At 33.9% G+C, this 17,656-nt stretch overlaps 1 protein-coding gene and 1 long non-coding RNA gene across 8 annotated transcripts in view; one reads left to right on the forward strand and one right to left on the reverse strand.

Moving 5' to 3' along the window:
• LOC125965436 (uncharacterized) overlaps positions 1-17,656 on the forward strand; it is a 141,309-nt gene that overhangs the window by 58,812 nt on the left and 64,841 nt on the right. Inside the window, exon 2 of the long non-coding RNA XR_007479312.1 lies at positions 11,550-11,675. This is a non-coding gene — a long non-coding RNA (uncharacterized LOC125965436). The remainder of the gene's footprint in view (positions 1-11,549; positions 11,676-17,656) is intronic.
• The window catches only part of CD36 (CD36 molecule), a 224,214-nt gene that overhangs the window by 58,688 nt on the left and 147,870 nt on the right, over positions 1-17,656 (reverse strand). For 2 of the 7 annotated variants that reach the window (XM_049714945.1, XM_004263409.3), the window contains 5 exons: positions 17,123-17,241; positions 15,826-15,899; positions 15,206-15,260; positions 14,183-14,347; positions 11,552-11,653 (listed from right to left, as the gene is read on the reverse strand). The exons of 1 other annotated variant lie outside the window; for it this stretch is intronic. In XM_049714945.1, coding sequence (XP_049570902.1) covers positions 14,183-14,347; positions 15,206-15,260; positions 15,826-15,899; positions 17,123-17,241 — 413 coding nt within the window. In that variant the 3' untranslated portion in view covers positions 11,552-11,653. Of the gene's footprint in view, positions 1-11,551; positions 11,654-11,750; positions 12,034-12,191; positions 12,221-12,254; positions 12,859-14,182; positions 14,348-15,205; positions 15,261-15,825; positions 15,900-17,122; positions 17,242-17,656 lie in introns of those variants that run through there. 4 more of the 7 variants (XM_049714946.1, XM_049714941.1, XR_007479292.1 and 1 more) reach the window with 4 other exon arrangements.

Below are 17,656 nucleotides of genomic sequence, written 5' to 3' on the forward strand. Positions count from 1 at the left end.
GTTTTAACAAGATTGGTTTTTGTTTTTTGCTATTCAGTGTTACGAGTTCTTTATGCTTTATGTATTTTGCATATTTACCCCTTATCACACATATGATTTGCAAATATTTTGTTATTCCATAATTTGCCCTTTTATTTTATTGGTTTCCTTTGCTCTGAAGGAACTTTTGAGTTTGATGTAGTTCTACTCTTTTGTTTTCGCTTTTGTTGTAAAATTCGAAAAATTATCACCAAGATTGACATCAAAGAGTTTACTGCATATGTTTTCTTCCAAGAGTTTTATGGTTTAAGGCCTAATATTCAAGTCTTTAATGCATGTTGCGTAAATTTTTGTGTATGGTGTAAGGCAGTGGTCTAGTTTCATTCATTTGCATGTGGCTGTCCAGCTTTTACAGCAACATTCGTTGAAGAGACTATTCTTTCCCAATTGTATATTCTGAGCTACTTTGTTATAAATTAATTGATCATATATGCATAGGTTTATTGCTGTACTCTCTATTCTGTTCCATTAATAATGTGTCTGTTTTTATGCTAATGATGTACTGTTTTGCTTACTATAACTTTGTGGTATAGTTTGAAATCAGGGTGTATGGTGCCTCCAGCCTTGTTCTTCTTTCTCAAAATTGCTTCGGCTATTCGGGGCCTTTTATGGTTCAGTAGAAATTTTAGGATGACTTGCTCTATTTCTGTGAAAAATGCCATTGGAATTTTGTTAGGGATTGCATTGAATCTATAATTTGCTGAGTAGTATAAACAGTTTAACAATATTAATTCTTCCAATTAATGAGCATGGAAGATCTTTCTTTGTGACGTCTTCAATTTATTTCATCAGTGTCTCATATTTTTCAGTGTACAGGTCTCTCACCTCCTTGGTTAAGTTATCCCTATGTAGGAATTGAAGCAATATGAAGCAATTGCAAATGGGATTGTTTTCTTAATTTCTCTTTCTGAGAGTTTGTTATTAGTGTATAGAAATGAACAGGTTTTTTTGTTTGTTTGTTTTTTGTGGTACACGGGCCTCTCACTGTTGTGGCCTCTCCCGTTGCGGAGCACAGGCTCCGGATGCGCAGGCTCAGCGGCCATGGCTCACGGGCCTAGCCGCTCTGCGGCATGTGGGATCTTCCCGGACCGGGGCACGAACCCGTGTCCCCTGCATCGGCAGGTGGACTCTCAACCACTGCGCCACCAGGGAAGCCCAAGAAATGAACAGTTTTGATATTGATTTTGTATCATGCAACTTTACTGAATTTGTTTACTAGTTCTAACAGATTTTTGTAGGGTCTTTAGGACTTGATATTATGTAATATCAAGTCATCTGCAAACAGTGACAGTTTTACTTCTTCCTTTCCAACTTAGGTATCTTTCATTTCTTTTTCTTTCTGATTGCTATGGATAGGACTTCCAACACTATGTTGAATAAAAGTTGTGTGAGTGGGCACTCTTGTCGTGTTACTGATCTTAGAGGAAAGTCTTTCAGCTTTTCACCATGGGGAATGATGTTAGTTGTGTGTTTGTCATAAATGGCCTTTATTATGTTGGAGGTGTATTTACTCTAGCCTTGTTAAGGGTTTTTATCATAAATAAATGTTGAATTTTGTCAAATGCTTTTTCTGTATCTATTGAGATAATCATGATTTTTTATCTTTCATTTTGTTAATGTGGTGTATTACGTGGATTGATTTGCACATGTTGAACCATCCTTGTGTCCTTGGAATATATTCCACTTGATCATGGTGCATAATTCTCTCAGTGTGTTGTTGAATTTGATTTGTTAATATCTTGTTGAGGATTTTTGTATCCATATTCACCAGAGATATTGGCCAGTAATTTTCTTTTCTTGTGGCTTCCTTGTCTAGTGTTGGTATGATGGTTTTGCTGGCCTTGTAATATGAGTTTGGAGTGTTTCCTCCTCTTCTATTTTTTAAAGGAGTTTGAGAAGGATTGGTATCAATTCTTGTTTGAATGCTTGATAGAAATCACTGATGAAGTTGTCAGGTCCTGAACTTCTGTTTAGTGAGAGGTTTTAGATTACTGATTTCATAGCTCTTAGTTTTACTGATCTTTTCTACTGTCTTTTGGTCTCCATTTATTTCTGCTCTGTTTTTATTTCCTTCCTTCTGCTAACTTTGAACCTCATTTTTTTTTCCTTTTTCTAGTTCCTTGAAGTGTGAAGGTAGGTTGTTTGAGATTTTTCTTATTTCTTGAAGTAGGCATTTATCATTATTTACTCCCTCTTAAAACTGCTTTTGCTGCATCCAGTAAGTTTTGGTATTTTGTATTTCCATTCTCGTTTGTCTCAAGATGTCTTTTGATTTCTCTTTTGTTTTACTTTCTGACCCATTGCTTGTTCAGTAGCACAGTAGCATGTTGGGGAATTGGCACATATTTGTGAATTTTCCAGTTTTCTTCTTGAAATTGATTTCTAATTTCATACCATTGTTGTAAAAGATGCTTGATATGATTTTAGTCTTCATAAAATTATTAAAATTTGTTTTGTGGTTTATCATATGATCTATTCTCGAGATCATGTGCCCTTGAGAAGAATGTGAATTCTGTTGCTTTGGGATGGAATGTTCTATATACACCTGTTAAGTATACACCTAAGTTAGGCAGTATACTGGCCTAACTTATTACAGGTTTTTGTTTTGTGGTTCCCATGAGTCTTACATACAACAGCATTATAACATACCTATAAAGGTTCACATATAACAACATATTTATAACAGTCTATATTAAGTTGATAACTGCTTAAGTTTGAACACATTTTAAAGCTCTACATTTTTACTCTCCTCACTGGCTTTATGTTTTTGATGTCAGATTTACGTCTTTATCTTGTATATCCCTTAAGTAATTATTGTAGCTACAGTTACTTTTACTACTTTTGACTTTCAACCTTTATACTACCTTCAGTAAATATTTACCTTTACCAGTGGGGTTCATATTTTCATAAGTTTTTTTGTTACTAGTTAGCACCCGTTTTTCATTTAAAAAATTTCTTTAACATTTCTTGTAAGACTGGTTTAGTGATAATTTATTCTTTTGACTTTTTTTTCAGTCTATTTTCTTTATTTTTTTCTGGTTTTATTTTTATTTGTTTTTATTTTTTATTCTTTTATTGAAGTATAGTTGATTTACCAATGTTTCACATTACATCTAAGTGATTCAGTTATACACAAACATACACACATACGTATATATATAAATTCTTTTCAGATTCTTTTTCATTTTAGGTTATTACAAGATATTGAATATAGTTGCTTGTGCTATACAGTAGGTCCTTGTTTTTTAATCTATTTTATGTATAGTATTGTGTATCTGTTAATCTCAAATTCCCAGTTTATTCCTCCCCACCCCTTTCCACTTTGGTCATTATAAGTTTGTTTTCTATGTCTGTGAGTCTATTTCTGTTTTGTAAATAAGTTTATTTGTATAATTTCTTTGATTCCACATGTGGTATCTTATGGTATTTGTCTTTCTCTGTCTGATTTACTTCCCTTAGTATGATCATCTTTAGGTCCATCCATGTTGCTGCAGATGGCATTATTTCATTCTTTTTTATGACTGAATAATATTTCATTGTGTGTGTGTGTGTGTTTATCTTCTTTCTCCATTCATCTGTCGATGGACATTTAGGTGGCTTCTATGTCTTAGCTATGATAAATAGTGCTGCCATGAACATTGGGCTATCAGAAACACATATTGTTTCTGATTAGAGTTTTTGTCTTTTCCAGATATATGTCCAGGAGTGGGATTGCTGGATCATATGGTAATTCTATTTTTAGTTTTCTGAGGAACCTCCATACTGTTTTCCACAGTAGCTGCACCAACTTACATGCTGACCAACAATGTAGGAGGGTTCCCTTTTCTCCACACTCTTTCCAGCATTTATTATTTGTAGACTTTTTAATGATGTCCATTCTGACTGGTGTGAGGTGGTACCTCAGTGTAATTTTGATTTGCATTTATCTAATAATTAACGATGTTGAACATCTTTTCATCTGGATGTTGGCCATTTGAATGTCATCTTTGGTGAAATGTCTGTATAGGTCTTCTGTGCATTTTTTGATTGTTTTTTTCTGTTTTTGTTTTGATATTGAGCTGTATAAGCTGTTTATATTTTGGAATTTAAGCCCTTGTCAGTCACATCGTTTGTAAATATTTTCTCCTAGTCCATGGTTTGTCTTTTCCTTTTGTTTATGGCTTTCTTTGCTATGCAAATGCTTTTAAGTTTAATTGGGTCCCATTTTTTTACTTTTGTTTTTGTTTCCATTACTCTAGGAGATGGATCCACAAACAATTGCCATGATTTATGTCAAAGTTTGATCTGCCTATGTTTTCCTTGAGGAGCTTTATAGATTCTGATGTAACATTTAGCTCTTTAACCCATTTTGAATTTATTTTTGTATATGGTGCTATAGAATGATCTAATTTCATTCTTTTATATGTAACTGTCCAGTTTTCCAAGCACTACATGTTGAAGAAACTGTCTTTTCTCCATTGTATATTCTTGCCTCCTTTTTTTGTAGAGTAATTGACCATAATTGCGTGGATTTATATCTGTGCTCTCTATCCTGCTCCACTGATCTATGTGTCTGGTGCCAGTACCATACTGTTTTAATGACTGTAGCTTTGTAATATAGTGTGAAGTCAGGGAGCATGGTTTCTCCAGCTCAGTTCTTCTTTCTCAAGATTATTTTAGCTATTCGGGGTCTTTTGTGTTTCCATGAAAATTTCAAAATCTTTTGTTCCAGTTGTGTGAAAAATGCTATAGGTAATTTGATAGAATTAATCTATCAAATTGAATTGAATTACATTGAATCTTAGATTGTTTTGGGTAGTATGGTCATTTTAAGAGTGTTGGTTCTTCCAATCTAGGAACACGGTATATCTTTCCATCTGTTTGTGTGGTATTCAGTTTCTTTCATTGATGTCTTATATTTTCCAAGCATAGGTCTTTGCCCTCCTTAGCTAGTTTTATTCTTAGATATTTTATTCTTTATGATGTGATAGTAAATGGGATTGTTTTCTTAATTTCTCTTTCTGCTATTTCATTGTTAGTGTATAGAAATGCAGCAGACTTCTGTATATTAATTTTGTATCCTGCAGCTTTACTGAATTCATTGATGTGCTCTAGTAGTTTTCTGGAGGCAGCTTTAGGATTTTCTAAGTAGAGTATTATATCATCTGCAAATTACTCCTTTAGGTTTTTCTTGTCTGTGAACTTTTTATCTCTTTCACCTCTGAATGATAACTTTTTCAGGTAGAATATTCTTAGTTGGAAATTTTTTTTTTCTTTCAGCGCTTTGAATATATCATGGTTATCCCTTCGGGCCTGCAAAGTTTCTGCTGAAAATTCTGCTGATGGTCTTATGGGGGTTCTGTTGTATGGAACAAGATGTTTCTCTCTTGCTGCTTTTAAGATTCTCTCCTTGTCTTTTACTTTTAATATTTTAATTAAAATGTGTCTTGATCAGCATCTTTTTGGATTCATCTTTTTTGGAGCTCTCTGTATACTTGGATTTGGATGTCTGTGTCCTTCCCAAACTTAGGCAAGTTTTCAGTCATTATTTCTTCAAATAAGGTATGTGCTACTTTCTTTCTCTCTTCTCCTTTTGGGACTACTGTAATGCAAATGTTAGTCTACTTGATGTTGTCCTATAAGTTCCTTTAACTGTCTTCAGTTTTTTTTTTTCATTCTTTTTTCTTTTTGGTATTCTGATGGGTAAGTTCCACTGCCCTGTCTTTGAGTTCACAGATCCTTTCTTCTGCTTCATCTATTTTGAAGTTAAATTTTCCTTAGTGTATTTTTAGTTTAATTATTGTATTCTTCAGCTCTGTGACTTTTATTTTGTACTTTCTTACATTTTCTATCTCTGTGTTGAAGTTCTCATTGTGTTCTCCTGAGTTAAAGGAGCATCTTTATGACCATTACTTTGAACTCTTTATCAGGTAAATTACTTATCTCCATTTCATGAAGATTTTTTCTGAGGTTCTATCTTGTTCTTTTGGGGGGAACATATTCCTTTATTTTGCTTTTTTCTCTGTGTTGGTTTCTGTGTATGAGATGTAATAGCCCTCCTTCTCAGTCTTAAAGGAGGGGTCTTGTGTAGGAAATGAACCATATCATTCATCTGTGCCCTAGTTCTTGGTTTTCTCTGACACATTTGTGATTGTTCAAGCAGCCTATTTTATTTTTAATAGCTCAAAGTAGTTGCACGTGTGCAAGACCTGTCAGCATCCCAAATAGGAGGAACTCACCAAGGACTTAGATTGAGGCTGATTGGAAGCTCTTAAATTATGCTGCAGCTCTTAAATTATGCAGATTTATACTGTCTGGTGGGATCATAGTTTTATGCCAATTTGGCCTCCAAAACCAAGTGTTCTGGAGATGTGCTCTGAATGGAAGTTGCAAAAATCAGGGCTCCACACAAGTAAAATAGTTCTTTTCTGGAAGTTACCAGTGAGCTATAGTGAGGCAGAGGGAGAAAACTGAGCTGGTGTTCACCAGCCTATGTTCCCTGAGAGTATGTCCATAGGACTCAGGTCCTATGCCCTTCAGGTCAAAGATCCAGGGCAAGCAAATACGCCTCTATCACAGAAAGAATGGGAGTGTTTCAGTCTCTTGTTTGTGCAGTGTCCTCGGCATGGTAGTCTGCCAAGAACTGTCACTCTGATTGTTAGAGTCCCATGAGACTCAGGAACACAAGGCCCTCTGGCCTCTAGAGCCAGGTGAGGGGTATCCCCTGGGAATCATCCTCTAAACCCAGGGCATCAGGTATAAAAACTGAATTATTAAATTCATGTAAAACTCCATTATGGAAGATACTGGTTTTTCTTAGCACTGAAGAGGGAGAGTGTGAAATCGGCATCTTCTGGCTGGAATGGGGCAGAGGAGGTGCATAAGCATGGTGCTCATGGAGGGAGGGGGAGGTGGCACCCACCTGCTGGAACAGGGCAGAGGAAGAGTGTGAAGATGGTGTCACCAGCCTCTGTCCCACAAAAGTATGCCAGCAGGCACCTATATGTGTACTAAATGAGATGCCTGCACCTCAGTCTGACATTTTAAAGTTAGCAAATGAGCCTCTTTCATATACAGTCTGGGTGCCTCTTGTTCTGCTGCTTCTGTACCTAGCCCTGGGGGAGGTGAGCCTGAGCATGTGAGCCCTTTAGCAGAGTCATTTCTCAGTTTTTCTGTGCCCTTGTGGGTCTCTTGGAATTGATCAGCTAGTTTTTAGTTTATTCAGAGAAAATTGTTCCTTATGCTGCTGTAGATTTGAAGTGTGTGTGGGAGAAGTTGAGTTCAGGATCTTCCTATGTTGCCATCTTCAACTGGAACCAGAGCTAAATATTCATTAATAACACAGCAAATATAAATAATACAGAAAAATAACACATTTCAGCAAGAAATTATTTGTAGAAGAAATTTCTGAATCCCAGTGACTCAACTGCCCACTGAGTTGGTTACTCCACTGATACCCCTCCTTATACTTCTAGAAACATGCTACATGTGTGCTGGTGGCAGGCTGGGGTGGGAAGGGAATGGGGATGGGCAAAAGGAAGTGGCTGATGATCAATACAGATAATTCTCACAATCTTATAGGACCTTTAATTTTAAATGATTATTCAGATATCTATGGAAAAATGTGCAACACTAACGTATGTTAATATTTCCAAAAAGTTTCAGAAGAAAGAAAATTTTTAGAATCCTGCTCCCTGGTCTCTATCAAAATCTGAAGATATTTAATACTTTCTCACAATCCAGATTTCTATTTTAAGACAGTTCCTCAGAAGTCTCCAATAACTAAATTCTCCTCTTTAATATTTAGGAGGTGGAGTTTATAAAACGACCCACCACTTATTTCCTATCCTTTCATGTAGACCCATCTTTTTATAATGACCATAATCCTCAACTCTGTAGACTGATTCTGGGGAATATCTCCAGTGTTAATATCTCTTACTTGCCCCTGACCTATCTGCTACTTTACATGCAGTAAATATGAATATTTGTCATGAATATTGTCAAGCAGATCAAAGAACACATTCTAGAAAATTTAGAGAGTATAAAGTTAGTACTATCTCACCCTCTACTCTGCCATATAGATAGTTCTATTGCCATCTGAAAATAGCATTTACAAGTTCAACAGTCAAATGACAAAACTTAGTAGAATATTTATAGCAAATTTTAAAGTCTGATGGATTTCTTCTCATCTCAGTATGCTTATATAGCTTTGTTCTCTTAAGTTATTCTGCTGATATATCAAACTATTACCAGCAACAGGTCAAATAAAACTGTTACACAGTGGTCCAATTTCAGTATGACTTAAATCAGGGCTTTTTCAATTTCTTGCGTATAGAAATCGCTTTGGTATCCTATTAAATTACAGATTCTGATTCAGTAGATCTGGGTTAGCATCTGAGATTCTGCATTTTTAACAAGTTCACAGGTTATGCTGAGGCACCCGACTCAGATTTCACACAATTAAAGAAACAAAACTTTAAAACATTTATGTTTTCCTAGGTATGTCACAGTTCTCCTTCATGAGTGTGTAGAATGGAACATTTCTGAAGTATGTACACATAAGCTTACTAGCATCTGAGAACAGTTGGGAAAAGAAAATGGGAGTTAATATGTCAATAACTCATAGACAAAAACAGCTAATATACAATTATAGTAGCAATGTCAAACAATATTGAAGTCAAGCACATTCAAAAATTATAAATGAAAAGCAAATCATTTATCTAATAAAGTTTTTATTTTCACAAATATTTAAAAACGTAGCTTCCTTTGAGCCAGGAAAGGAAAAAGCAGAGTATGCCTATATGTATTTGATACAGATATTCAACACTGACTCATTCTTAGTTCATTAGCTCAGCTCACTGCAAATAACTCAGAAAAACAATCATAGGTAGTTCTGTTAGTGTATGCAGAAAAGGGTAAGGGACAGTGATCGTTTAAGTGGAGTGAGTGGAGTGGTTATTTAGAGTTGTAGACGGGCCGGAAGAGGCAGACAAAGAGAGAGCAGCCACAGTGTCTCTAATACATTGAACTTCAACCGGAAACACTGAACTGACAGGTGGAACACAGCTGCAACAAACTCGAGCTCCAAAGATAATTAATGTGTAGCTCAGACATTGAAAATGGGTTAAGATTGACAGATTATTTCACATGTAAAAATCCAAATACAAATATCCAGCACTTTCACAAGAACAAATTTTCAGGGATAACCAATTTGCCTTATTAGTACATTTTTTTCCTGAAATGATACCCCCTTTTCTTCTCTTTTTCTGAGAACTGAAAACTGTATAGCTCTTTTCATGTACTTGTCAGCAACAGTAAGCCTTCACCCATTTTAAGATGCTATAGATTCTCTAACTTATGTTAACTCTTTTGCATATGCTATACATTTTCAAACTTAAGTTTTGAACAACTATAGTTTTGTGGTGATTAAACATACCTTGGAATGAAAATGTGCCACTTTACAAAATGGTGCAAGTTTTCTATGGAATAAAACATACAAATTCATTCACGTATACAATGACACTTTCTCTAAGTCAAACAAGTCACGTTTAACACATTCCCAAAAGCGCCCACTCCCAATTCAACATACGCACATACACACGGAAACACACACACATCCAAATCCATTTTTATATGAAAAATCTATCTCCCATTTATTAAATGAAGTATTATTTTTTTCTACTGGGTATTTTTAATATATTTCACTTATCTTTGAGTATGAATTATCCTTCCTCATACATAATATATAGAATTTAGAGAAAACATGGTGAGGAATGGTAAAGATTAGAATATTCATGTATTTAGTTATAGACACATAAATCAAAGACTTTTTCCTGATATCTATATACTATGAGATGCATTTTTGTATGAAGATTTAAAATTGATTGGTTATACAGTTCTACCATGAGATGGATATGTAATTTCTCAACCAATTCTTCTGAACTGTTTCTACTTTACATCATTCAGCCCTACTTAGTTTAAGATTTAAAGAAGTATCCTTTATACTCCTCCTAGATCAACATGTCCACAAATATCCTAATACGGCGAAAGTAGACTCAAGTATCAGAAGAGGATGTTTAGGATCTCATATGTCCATATCTTAGGGGGATACTTTTTTTCTGTTCCCAATAAATGAGAGGACATTATTACATCAGTATGTTTTGAGTATCTTCAAGATTTTCCAACAATCCTTCCAAACTGGTGGTATCTTAGTTTGGGGTTTTCAGTATTTACCCTGGCAGCTAGCATGAGGAGATTAATTATTCTTGATTTTAGTATCTAGACAAACCAGTTACTAATAATTTATCCTAGAAACCTCTGTGTGTAAAACATAGGCAGAATGTGGTCCATCTTCTCTTTCTATGGGGGGCCTTTTTAGGGGGCCTAGTGCTCTCTGCCATAAGTGAACCCCTGATAAAGAAAGCAGGGTTACCTAACAATATGTCTTCTAATAAAAAGGAAATATACTTCATAGTCTAGAATTTAAATACTGCAACTCTAAAGCATGACCAAGTATCTTTTTATTTCCTTTTCCCCCAACTGGCTCAAAAAATTAGCAAGGGAAAAAGTGGCCAAGATTGAATTTAGAAATGTTTCATGAGGAAATATAGATGCATAAAGAAATAAAAATTCAGATAGAATACATCGGTCAGAAAACCAGAGTAAATGTTTTGTGATACAACAGGAACTGGACAAAAGCACAGGAATTTAAGGAGCAACATTTTTTAATGTTTGAAACCAGTCTTTCTGAGGCGACTATGAAAGCAAGAATTATTACAACAAATAACTATGAATGGACATTCTACTCTTTGTAATCTCCCACACAATAATTTCTTTATTATCATTTACATCTCTTAATACTAGCACAGCATTCTGAAGTTGCCAAGCATAAGTTATATGCAACTGAGTGAAAAGATCAAAATCTACTCAGATTTCCAGAAGAGCTACAGAATGTGGAAAATGACAAAGTCCCTAAACATGTTCATTTGCATTATCACTGACAAAAATGTGAGCCATATTGTTATAAAGAGTGTGGTGATAAGGCTTGCTCATGCTGTGTGAAGGATTTAATAGAGAAAGAAAATTAAATAATGTTTAATAAATGGTTCATAGGCCAGTCATTTAGTTTCCATTCTTAAATGTCTTTCAAAATAGTTGATACTCATGAAATGCAATGTCCTGACAGGCCTGGGTTCTTTGTATTGCAGGGACACTGATGAGGGTAGTGATGTTTTCCCTTTGATGAGGAAGACAAGAGTTCAGGGTCCAGGATTTGTTTAGAACATCCACCCATCTGCTGAATTTAGCAAACTGGAACCAATCAGTGAATCAGTACCAAATAAAAATAACTGGATAATGCTGAAGCCACATCTGTAGAAACTGAAATCCATTCCATTGTGAACATGTTGAATTTTAAAAGGTGCTGTGTTTTTCAAAGTATGGATTTTAATGACATCTTAATAATCCTTTAGAAATGTGCTGCTTCTCAGTACAAAAAAAAAAAAAAGTGCCACCAGTTCTTCAACTATAAGATGTGTTTTGCAAACATAAAGCATATTAAATCTTTATTTTGTAGGTCGATATTAAGAAAGGTCCTGATGTAGCTGGTGCATAAATGTAAAGACTCATTTGCTTCCTGGAAAGCAGAAGAAAGGTAAGTACTTATCAAAAAGTCGTGGAAAAATAAAACAGGTAATATTCAAATTCTAATTACTGCAGATGTCATGTTTTCTAGTAATTAGCCCAATTTCTCAAGCTGCAGAGAAAAATTCTCTGATGAACTTCATGGATAAGGCAATTATTTTCCCATTCCAGGATACATGGAAGGCTGCTTCCCAGCTCTCAAGAGCTGCGCATGGCCAGATAAGGAGGGGTAGCTCGTTAAATCTGCTCTGGATGAGCATTTCCACTCTTTGCTGTCCCTTCAGACCATCCTCCATTTAGCGGTGTATATACTGCTACTTTCGAAAGGACTATTGGCTTACTCTCTTTGTGATCCATTGAGCAAAATCACACCTTAGCTCCACCATCTTTGCTTTACTCCCTCTTGTACATCCATCTCCTTATTTTTCAATTGTTTATAAATCTTCCCAAAGGCATAATTATTATAATATTCGAAACTGAAGCTTGTTTAAGGAAATCTGTATCTGTAATTCTTCTAAATCTAGTAACTCAAGTAATCTACAGAGAACAGTGTTCTTCTCTATTTGTAAAGAAAAAAGATGTATTGTTGTGTAAAGAGCAGTAGCTTTTCCCTGTAACAGTCAGATGTTAAGCCAAACCAATATATTTGTTGACAAAGGCACTCTAGAAAGTTTTCAATCTTTCACCTTAATAGAGCCATGTACAGACCCAAGATAATTGGCATTCAGGGCTTATTAAGCACTGATGAAATTGTTCATGTAATTTCAGTAGAGAACTATACAGAAAAAATTTATGACTCATACTTCATTTTGAAAAGCATATTTTCCCACTAGAAGAAGTTTTTGTTGTAATTTGGCTTTTCAGTGGATGACCTTTTTGTCTATTGTATGTGTTCATATGAATTACTTTGTTTAATCATAACTTATTTGTTACTGGACTAATCACAGGTCTTAAAGGTGATGCAATATTTCCTTTATGTGTTATAATGTGAATATATTAGGTTAGCGTTTTGAATACCTATTCAAATGGATTGTAGGCAGAATTATTCAGTCCTCTTTTGAGTGAATAGTGACAGAAATAATCAGAACAAAAAATGGAGTTGCCTTCCTAGTCTCAAGCTCTCAATTTCATATCCAAAAAAATATTGTCCAAAAATTCCACTTCATTTTTCTTCATCTTCAGTTTGACTGATTCACACTGTGAAAATGGACAATTTTGCACAGTTTAAATTTTTAACTTTCTGGGATGACTCCATAAGATAGAATGGATGCTAATGAATCCCTGATTATTGGAAACTCATGAAATATTATTATGGATTAGTTGTGATAATTCATGTAAAATATTTAGCATGATTTTGGCACATAATAAAAGCTCAGTAATTATCAGTGGCAGTTCCAGAATTTCTACATGACAGGTTACAGTCAACAGGCTGATTGGAAGTAGAACAAGAAGACTTTTGTTTTGAAGTTGTGATTTTTTCATACCAAGTATATTGCTTTTATTTTGATTGTGTATATTTTTTGAGGTTCCTGGGAAGGGAGGGGGGACAGAAACTATGGGTAAGTGACAAATTCCCCCCCTACCCCCCATAGGCCATACCTATGCCAAGTATGATTAGTAAAGAAAGGCTTAGGGAAGATAGGGGCAGGCATTCATTCCTCTATGTACAAGGGGGCTTGTGCAGTAATACCTAAAACACAGAGGCCTGAAACACCTCTACAGTTTTGTCAAAACTCAAATCTGTCTACATTTAGCTGATTTTCCTGTAAACTCTGAGTAATTTGGTTTTACTGTGTGAACATTTTTGTCTTCTGTTTTCTTGTATTGTTGTATTCAGTTCTAGCTCCTGAATTGTAATAATTCATCAGGGCTTCCACACTAAACATCTAGAGTGCACACTGTGATTTTGGACAGCATGACTATATGCAACAATCCTGTTTCTATATTAATATGCTATCTTCATTTAAAAATAGCGTATTTTTACCTAATTTTAGTTCTATCATTGATTGAGTTTTCATTTCTCATTAATTTCTAGCTTATTTAATTTTCCTTTTTATTTTCTTTTCCCTTGTAAATTCTAATTTCCCCAAATAGCTACCATTTTCAGTTTTACATAAACTTTCCTGGTCATTGATCTATTAAATTAATTATTTGTAATTTTAAAATAATTAACTAGCTAGAAATAATTAGGAAAAGAAAAGTTAGTACATATATAGCTTTTGTGCAACATTCTAACTTTGAAAGGTGACAATTTCATATTTTAGCCCATTCCTCCAATAATAAAGATGAAATATAGTGATCTGCTCGATATTAGTAGGCCTTATTACTCATTCAGGTTTCATTTATGTTTTAATTTACATTTAGTATCTCAAAACTTCAAGGATGTATTAACAATGATAGTTGGCCAGACATGTCCAGAAATATTTGCAGCCTAATTTATAACTCCTGTTTGATAAAATGGAAACAGTAATATATAAACTAACATTACTGAAGCCATATATATATTTTGTTATATACTTACTTATTTTACACTCTTCAATCTGCATGCACAGTATGAAATCATAAAAGCAGTAAACATCACCGCACCAACACTGATTAAGATCATTTCTACCAGGCCAAGGAGTTCTATTTTTCCAGTCACTTGATTTCTGAACATTTCTGCCTTCTCATCACCGATTGTGCCAGTCTGTAATCAAGTTAACAATTAGCATTATTTCAGTTGATTAGTGGAGCAAATTACTCAAAACTCTCCATTTATGTATCACTCTTTTTTTGAAACACTGCATAGATGTTAGTCATCTTTATCTATAAGAAGACAGTGTAATTCCCTTTTCATGTCAAAGAAGGCAGTAAATGCCAAGGTAGAATATTTAGAGAGAGAAATATAATCTTCCTTTGAAACATGTTATATAGCCCTCTCCAATACACTGACTTCATTGATCTATACAAAGGTCTTACTGAAATATTTTCCAGTTTTCCAAAGGATGTTTCCTAGTGACAGAGGGAAATTGGAAAGGCCAACAGTTTCTTTCCTCTGAAGACTTCTGTAGTGCATTTCCTCATTCTGTGGCTAATCAATTCTGTGATTTGTACTAAAAATATCTTGTTAGGCACTCGGATAGACTGCAGACACCTACTCTTACCTGGTCTTTATAAGTTTGGTTTGCTTTTATTAGCACCACAGTATTCACATTGAGTTACTTGGAGTTACGTGTATGTATGACTCTTTCCTAACACAAGCACTATGACAAGAAAAAGTGTTTACTAGTTGTATTATGAAAATAATGTAAAATTATAGGAAGTACTTCATCCTTCTGAAATAAAAACACTGAAAACTAACATAAACCTGATATTTCTGTGTGGCTTCGTTCTCTCAGAATAATTAATTATATAATTAATAATATATAAATTCACCTATATAGGTAATGGAAACACATACAACTTCAAATTCTATACATATGTATTCAATTTTCAAACACTAAAAGCTGTTTCTGTATACAAGGAAGTTTACAGTTTTTGGTGACTAAGAGATAAGAATACTAACCTCATTAAGCCAAAGAACAGGCACCATATAATTCTGCTTCAGACCCTTTAATGCTCTGTAATAAACATTGAAAATAATTATAACAATATATACTAATATAATACCCATATATAACAGAAATGTTAGTAATTACTAGTGTAAATAAATGTTCAGAAATTAGTTGCTCTTAAACTTGCTAAGTTCCTTGATTTTTGTTCCTTGTAATGAATCATTTAAATATTACTATGGCTGTTTATCAGACATCTTTCACTCTTATAAATCTTTCTAATACATATTTCTAATTAGATTGACTTTTTCTAAGCATGTACTTTCCCTTTCGACAATTTATACCCAGGAAACTAAAATTGAATTTTAGAAACAATTGTCCTGGAAATATTTGGACAGCTAGCAAAATGAGAAACGCCATCATACACTAATTCCAGAATATGTGTAAATACAATTTCAATACACACTAGATATAATTCTAAATTACAGATGAAAGTTATAAACAGTAATTATTTCATGACATTAAGCCAAAGAAAAGTTGAAATTTTATATTATTTCCACTTAATTTCATACATATACTCACTTTCTGGCAAGAAAATACTAAAAATCATAATGAACCTGTTCAAGAGACTCACCCAATGCTTTTTCCTGGCTTAACCAGTACATTGATCTGCAGGCGTTTTGCAAATTGTAAAGTGAATCCAGTTATCTAAAAAGAGAACAAACTAAAATAATTACCAACTTCCTTTAAATAATTCATTTATAATATCTAAAACTTATTTTTACTGTTATATAGAACCTAAGGGAAAACTGTAGTACTTGAAACTTGTGAAATTTATTAAATAATTAATTAGACATATTAAATATTATGTACATAACTCTTCATAATTACATTTTATGTGTATATGCATGTGTGTATACAGACCTATACACACATGTATATATGCACACACACACAATTTCTTTGCCCAACCTACTGTCAAGGTGATATTTATCTGAATTGGTTTTGGGGAATCAACAACAACAGCAGTGAAACTTAGAACTCATATAGTCAATTTAAGTCCCAAATTATATATGGTCAAATATATATTCAGTCAGAACCCATGTGTCATCAGTATAATTATAATACTTCTATCATTAGTTAAAATTAAATGTGACTACTAAAATTCTGGCATGTCTGGCACAAACGTGCCATGTCTGGCACGTTTAACTTTTGAAGAGGAGAATATTAAAATAAATTAAAAGTTGAAACTGTTACACTATAGGAAATTTAATAGATTTTTCCTGACGCTAAGTATAATAGATCTTGCCTCAAATGCGCATATACCCATAAAATGTTTTAATCCCTCATGATCTACAGTGTCCCTTCATATAAGCAATACTTACAGTTAAGTATAAAATGACAGTAAAATTGTAATTTATACCAAATTGTTTTAAGCCAATTAGAATCATACCCATCATTACTATCCCTGACCTACAAACAATTAAAAAGGATTATAACGTTCCATATGCTGAAAAAACTAAAATAGAATTACCTCGACATTTCATAAGCAACAACAGGAAGAAACCAATGAGATTTTCCTTGAAATAAAAGTAGGTAATTATATACACATTACTCTATATAAAATAGATAACCAACAAGGACCTACTATGTAGCACAGGGAACTATACTCAGTATTTTGTAATAACCTATAAGGGAAAAAAAATCTGAAAAAAATACATATAAATATAACTAAATCACTTTGCTGTACACCTGAAATTAACACAACATTGTAAATCAACTATACTTCAATAAAAAATTTTAAGTAATTTGTCAAGATTGTGATGCAGTAAATATCATCAATAAATGTGATTGACAGAAAGGCAAGAACTTAATTTTTCTTTCATTTAAAAAAATGCTAAACCAATCAGATCAATAATGTATTTGCTTACAGGTTCAACATCTAAGTACGTGCTATGTTCCTCTTCATTTGGACTTAAGCCTTCAACAGGTTCTGCAATTTCAGGACTTGCATGTAGAAAATGAGGAAGTGAAATGTACACAGGTTTTCCTGAAAACAAGTTTTAAGAGACAATTGGGATAAATCTTTTTCCTCATTACGTGTAGCACTAAAAAGATTTCCTTGAAAATAGATTTTTAAGTTAAAAGAAATGCAAAGTTGGCTTTGAATACTAAATGGGGAATGAGGGTGAGGGAAAATTATTACATCTAATCACTTTTGAGCAAAAATAAAATATAAGCTTCTGCATCATCCTACTAACCATTCAGTTGATGTCTGTCGTTTATCCCTTAGGTGTTTATTTTCAATATGTAAAGCTTAGCTGCTGAACACAAATTTACAACCACATACCTTCATGTTTTAGGGAGTAATATGTCTGTGGACTGAGAATTTAAGAGGCTTTTCTTTCTTTATTCTCACCCACTCCAATATGAAAAAGGTGAGCAAAATAAGATAGACTCCAAAT

This window comes from Orcinus orca, chromosome 9 (genome assembly GCF_937001465.1).
Source record: "Orcinus orca chromosome 9, mOrcOrc1.1, whole genome shotgun sequence".
In the NCBI taxonomy this organism is placed as follows: domain Eukaryota; kingdom Metazoa; phylum Chordata; class Mammalia; order Artiodactyla; family Delphinidae; genus Orcinus; species Orcinus orca.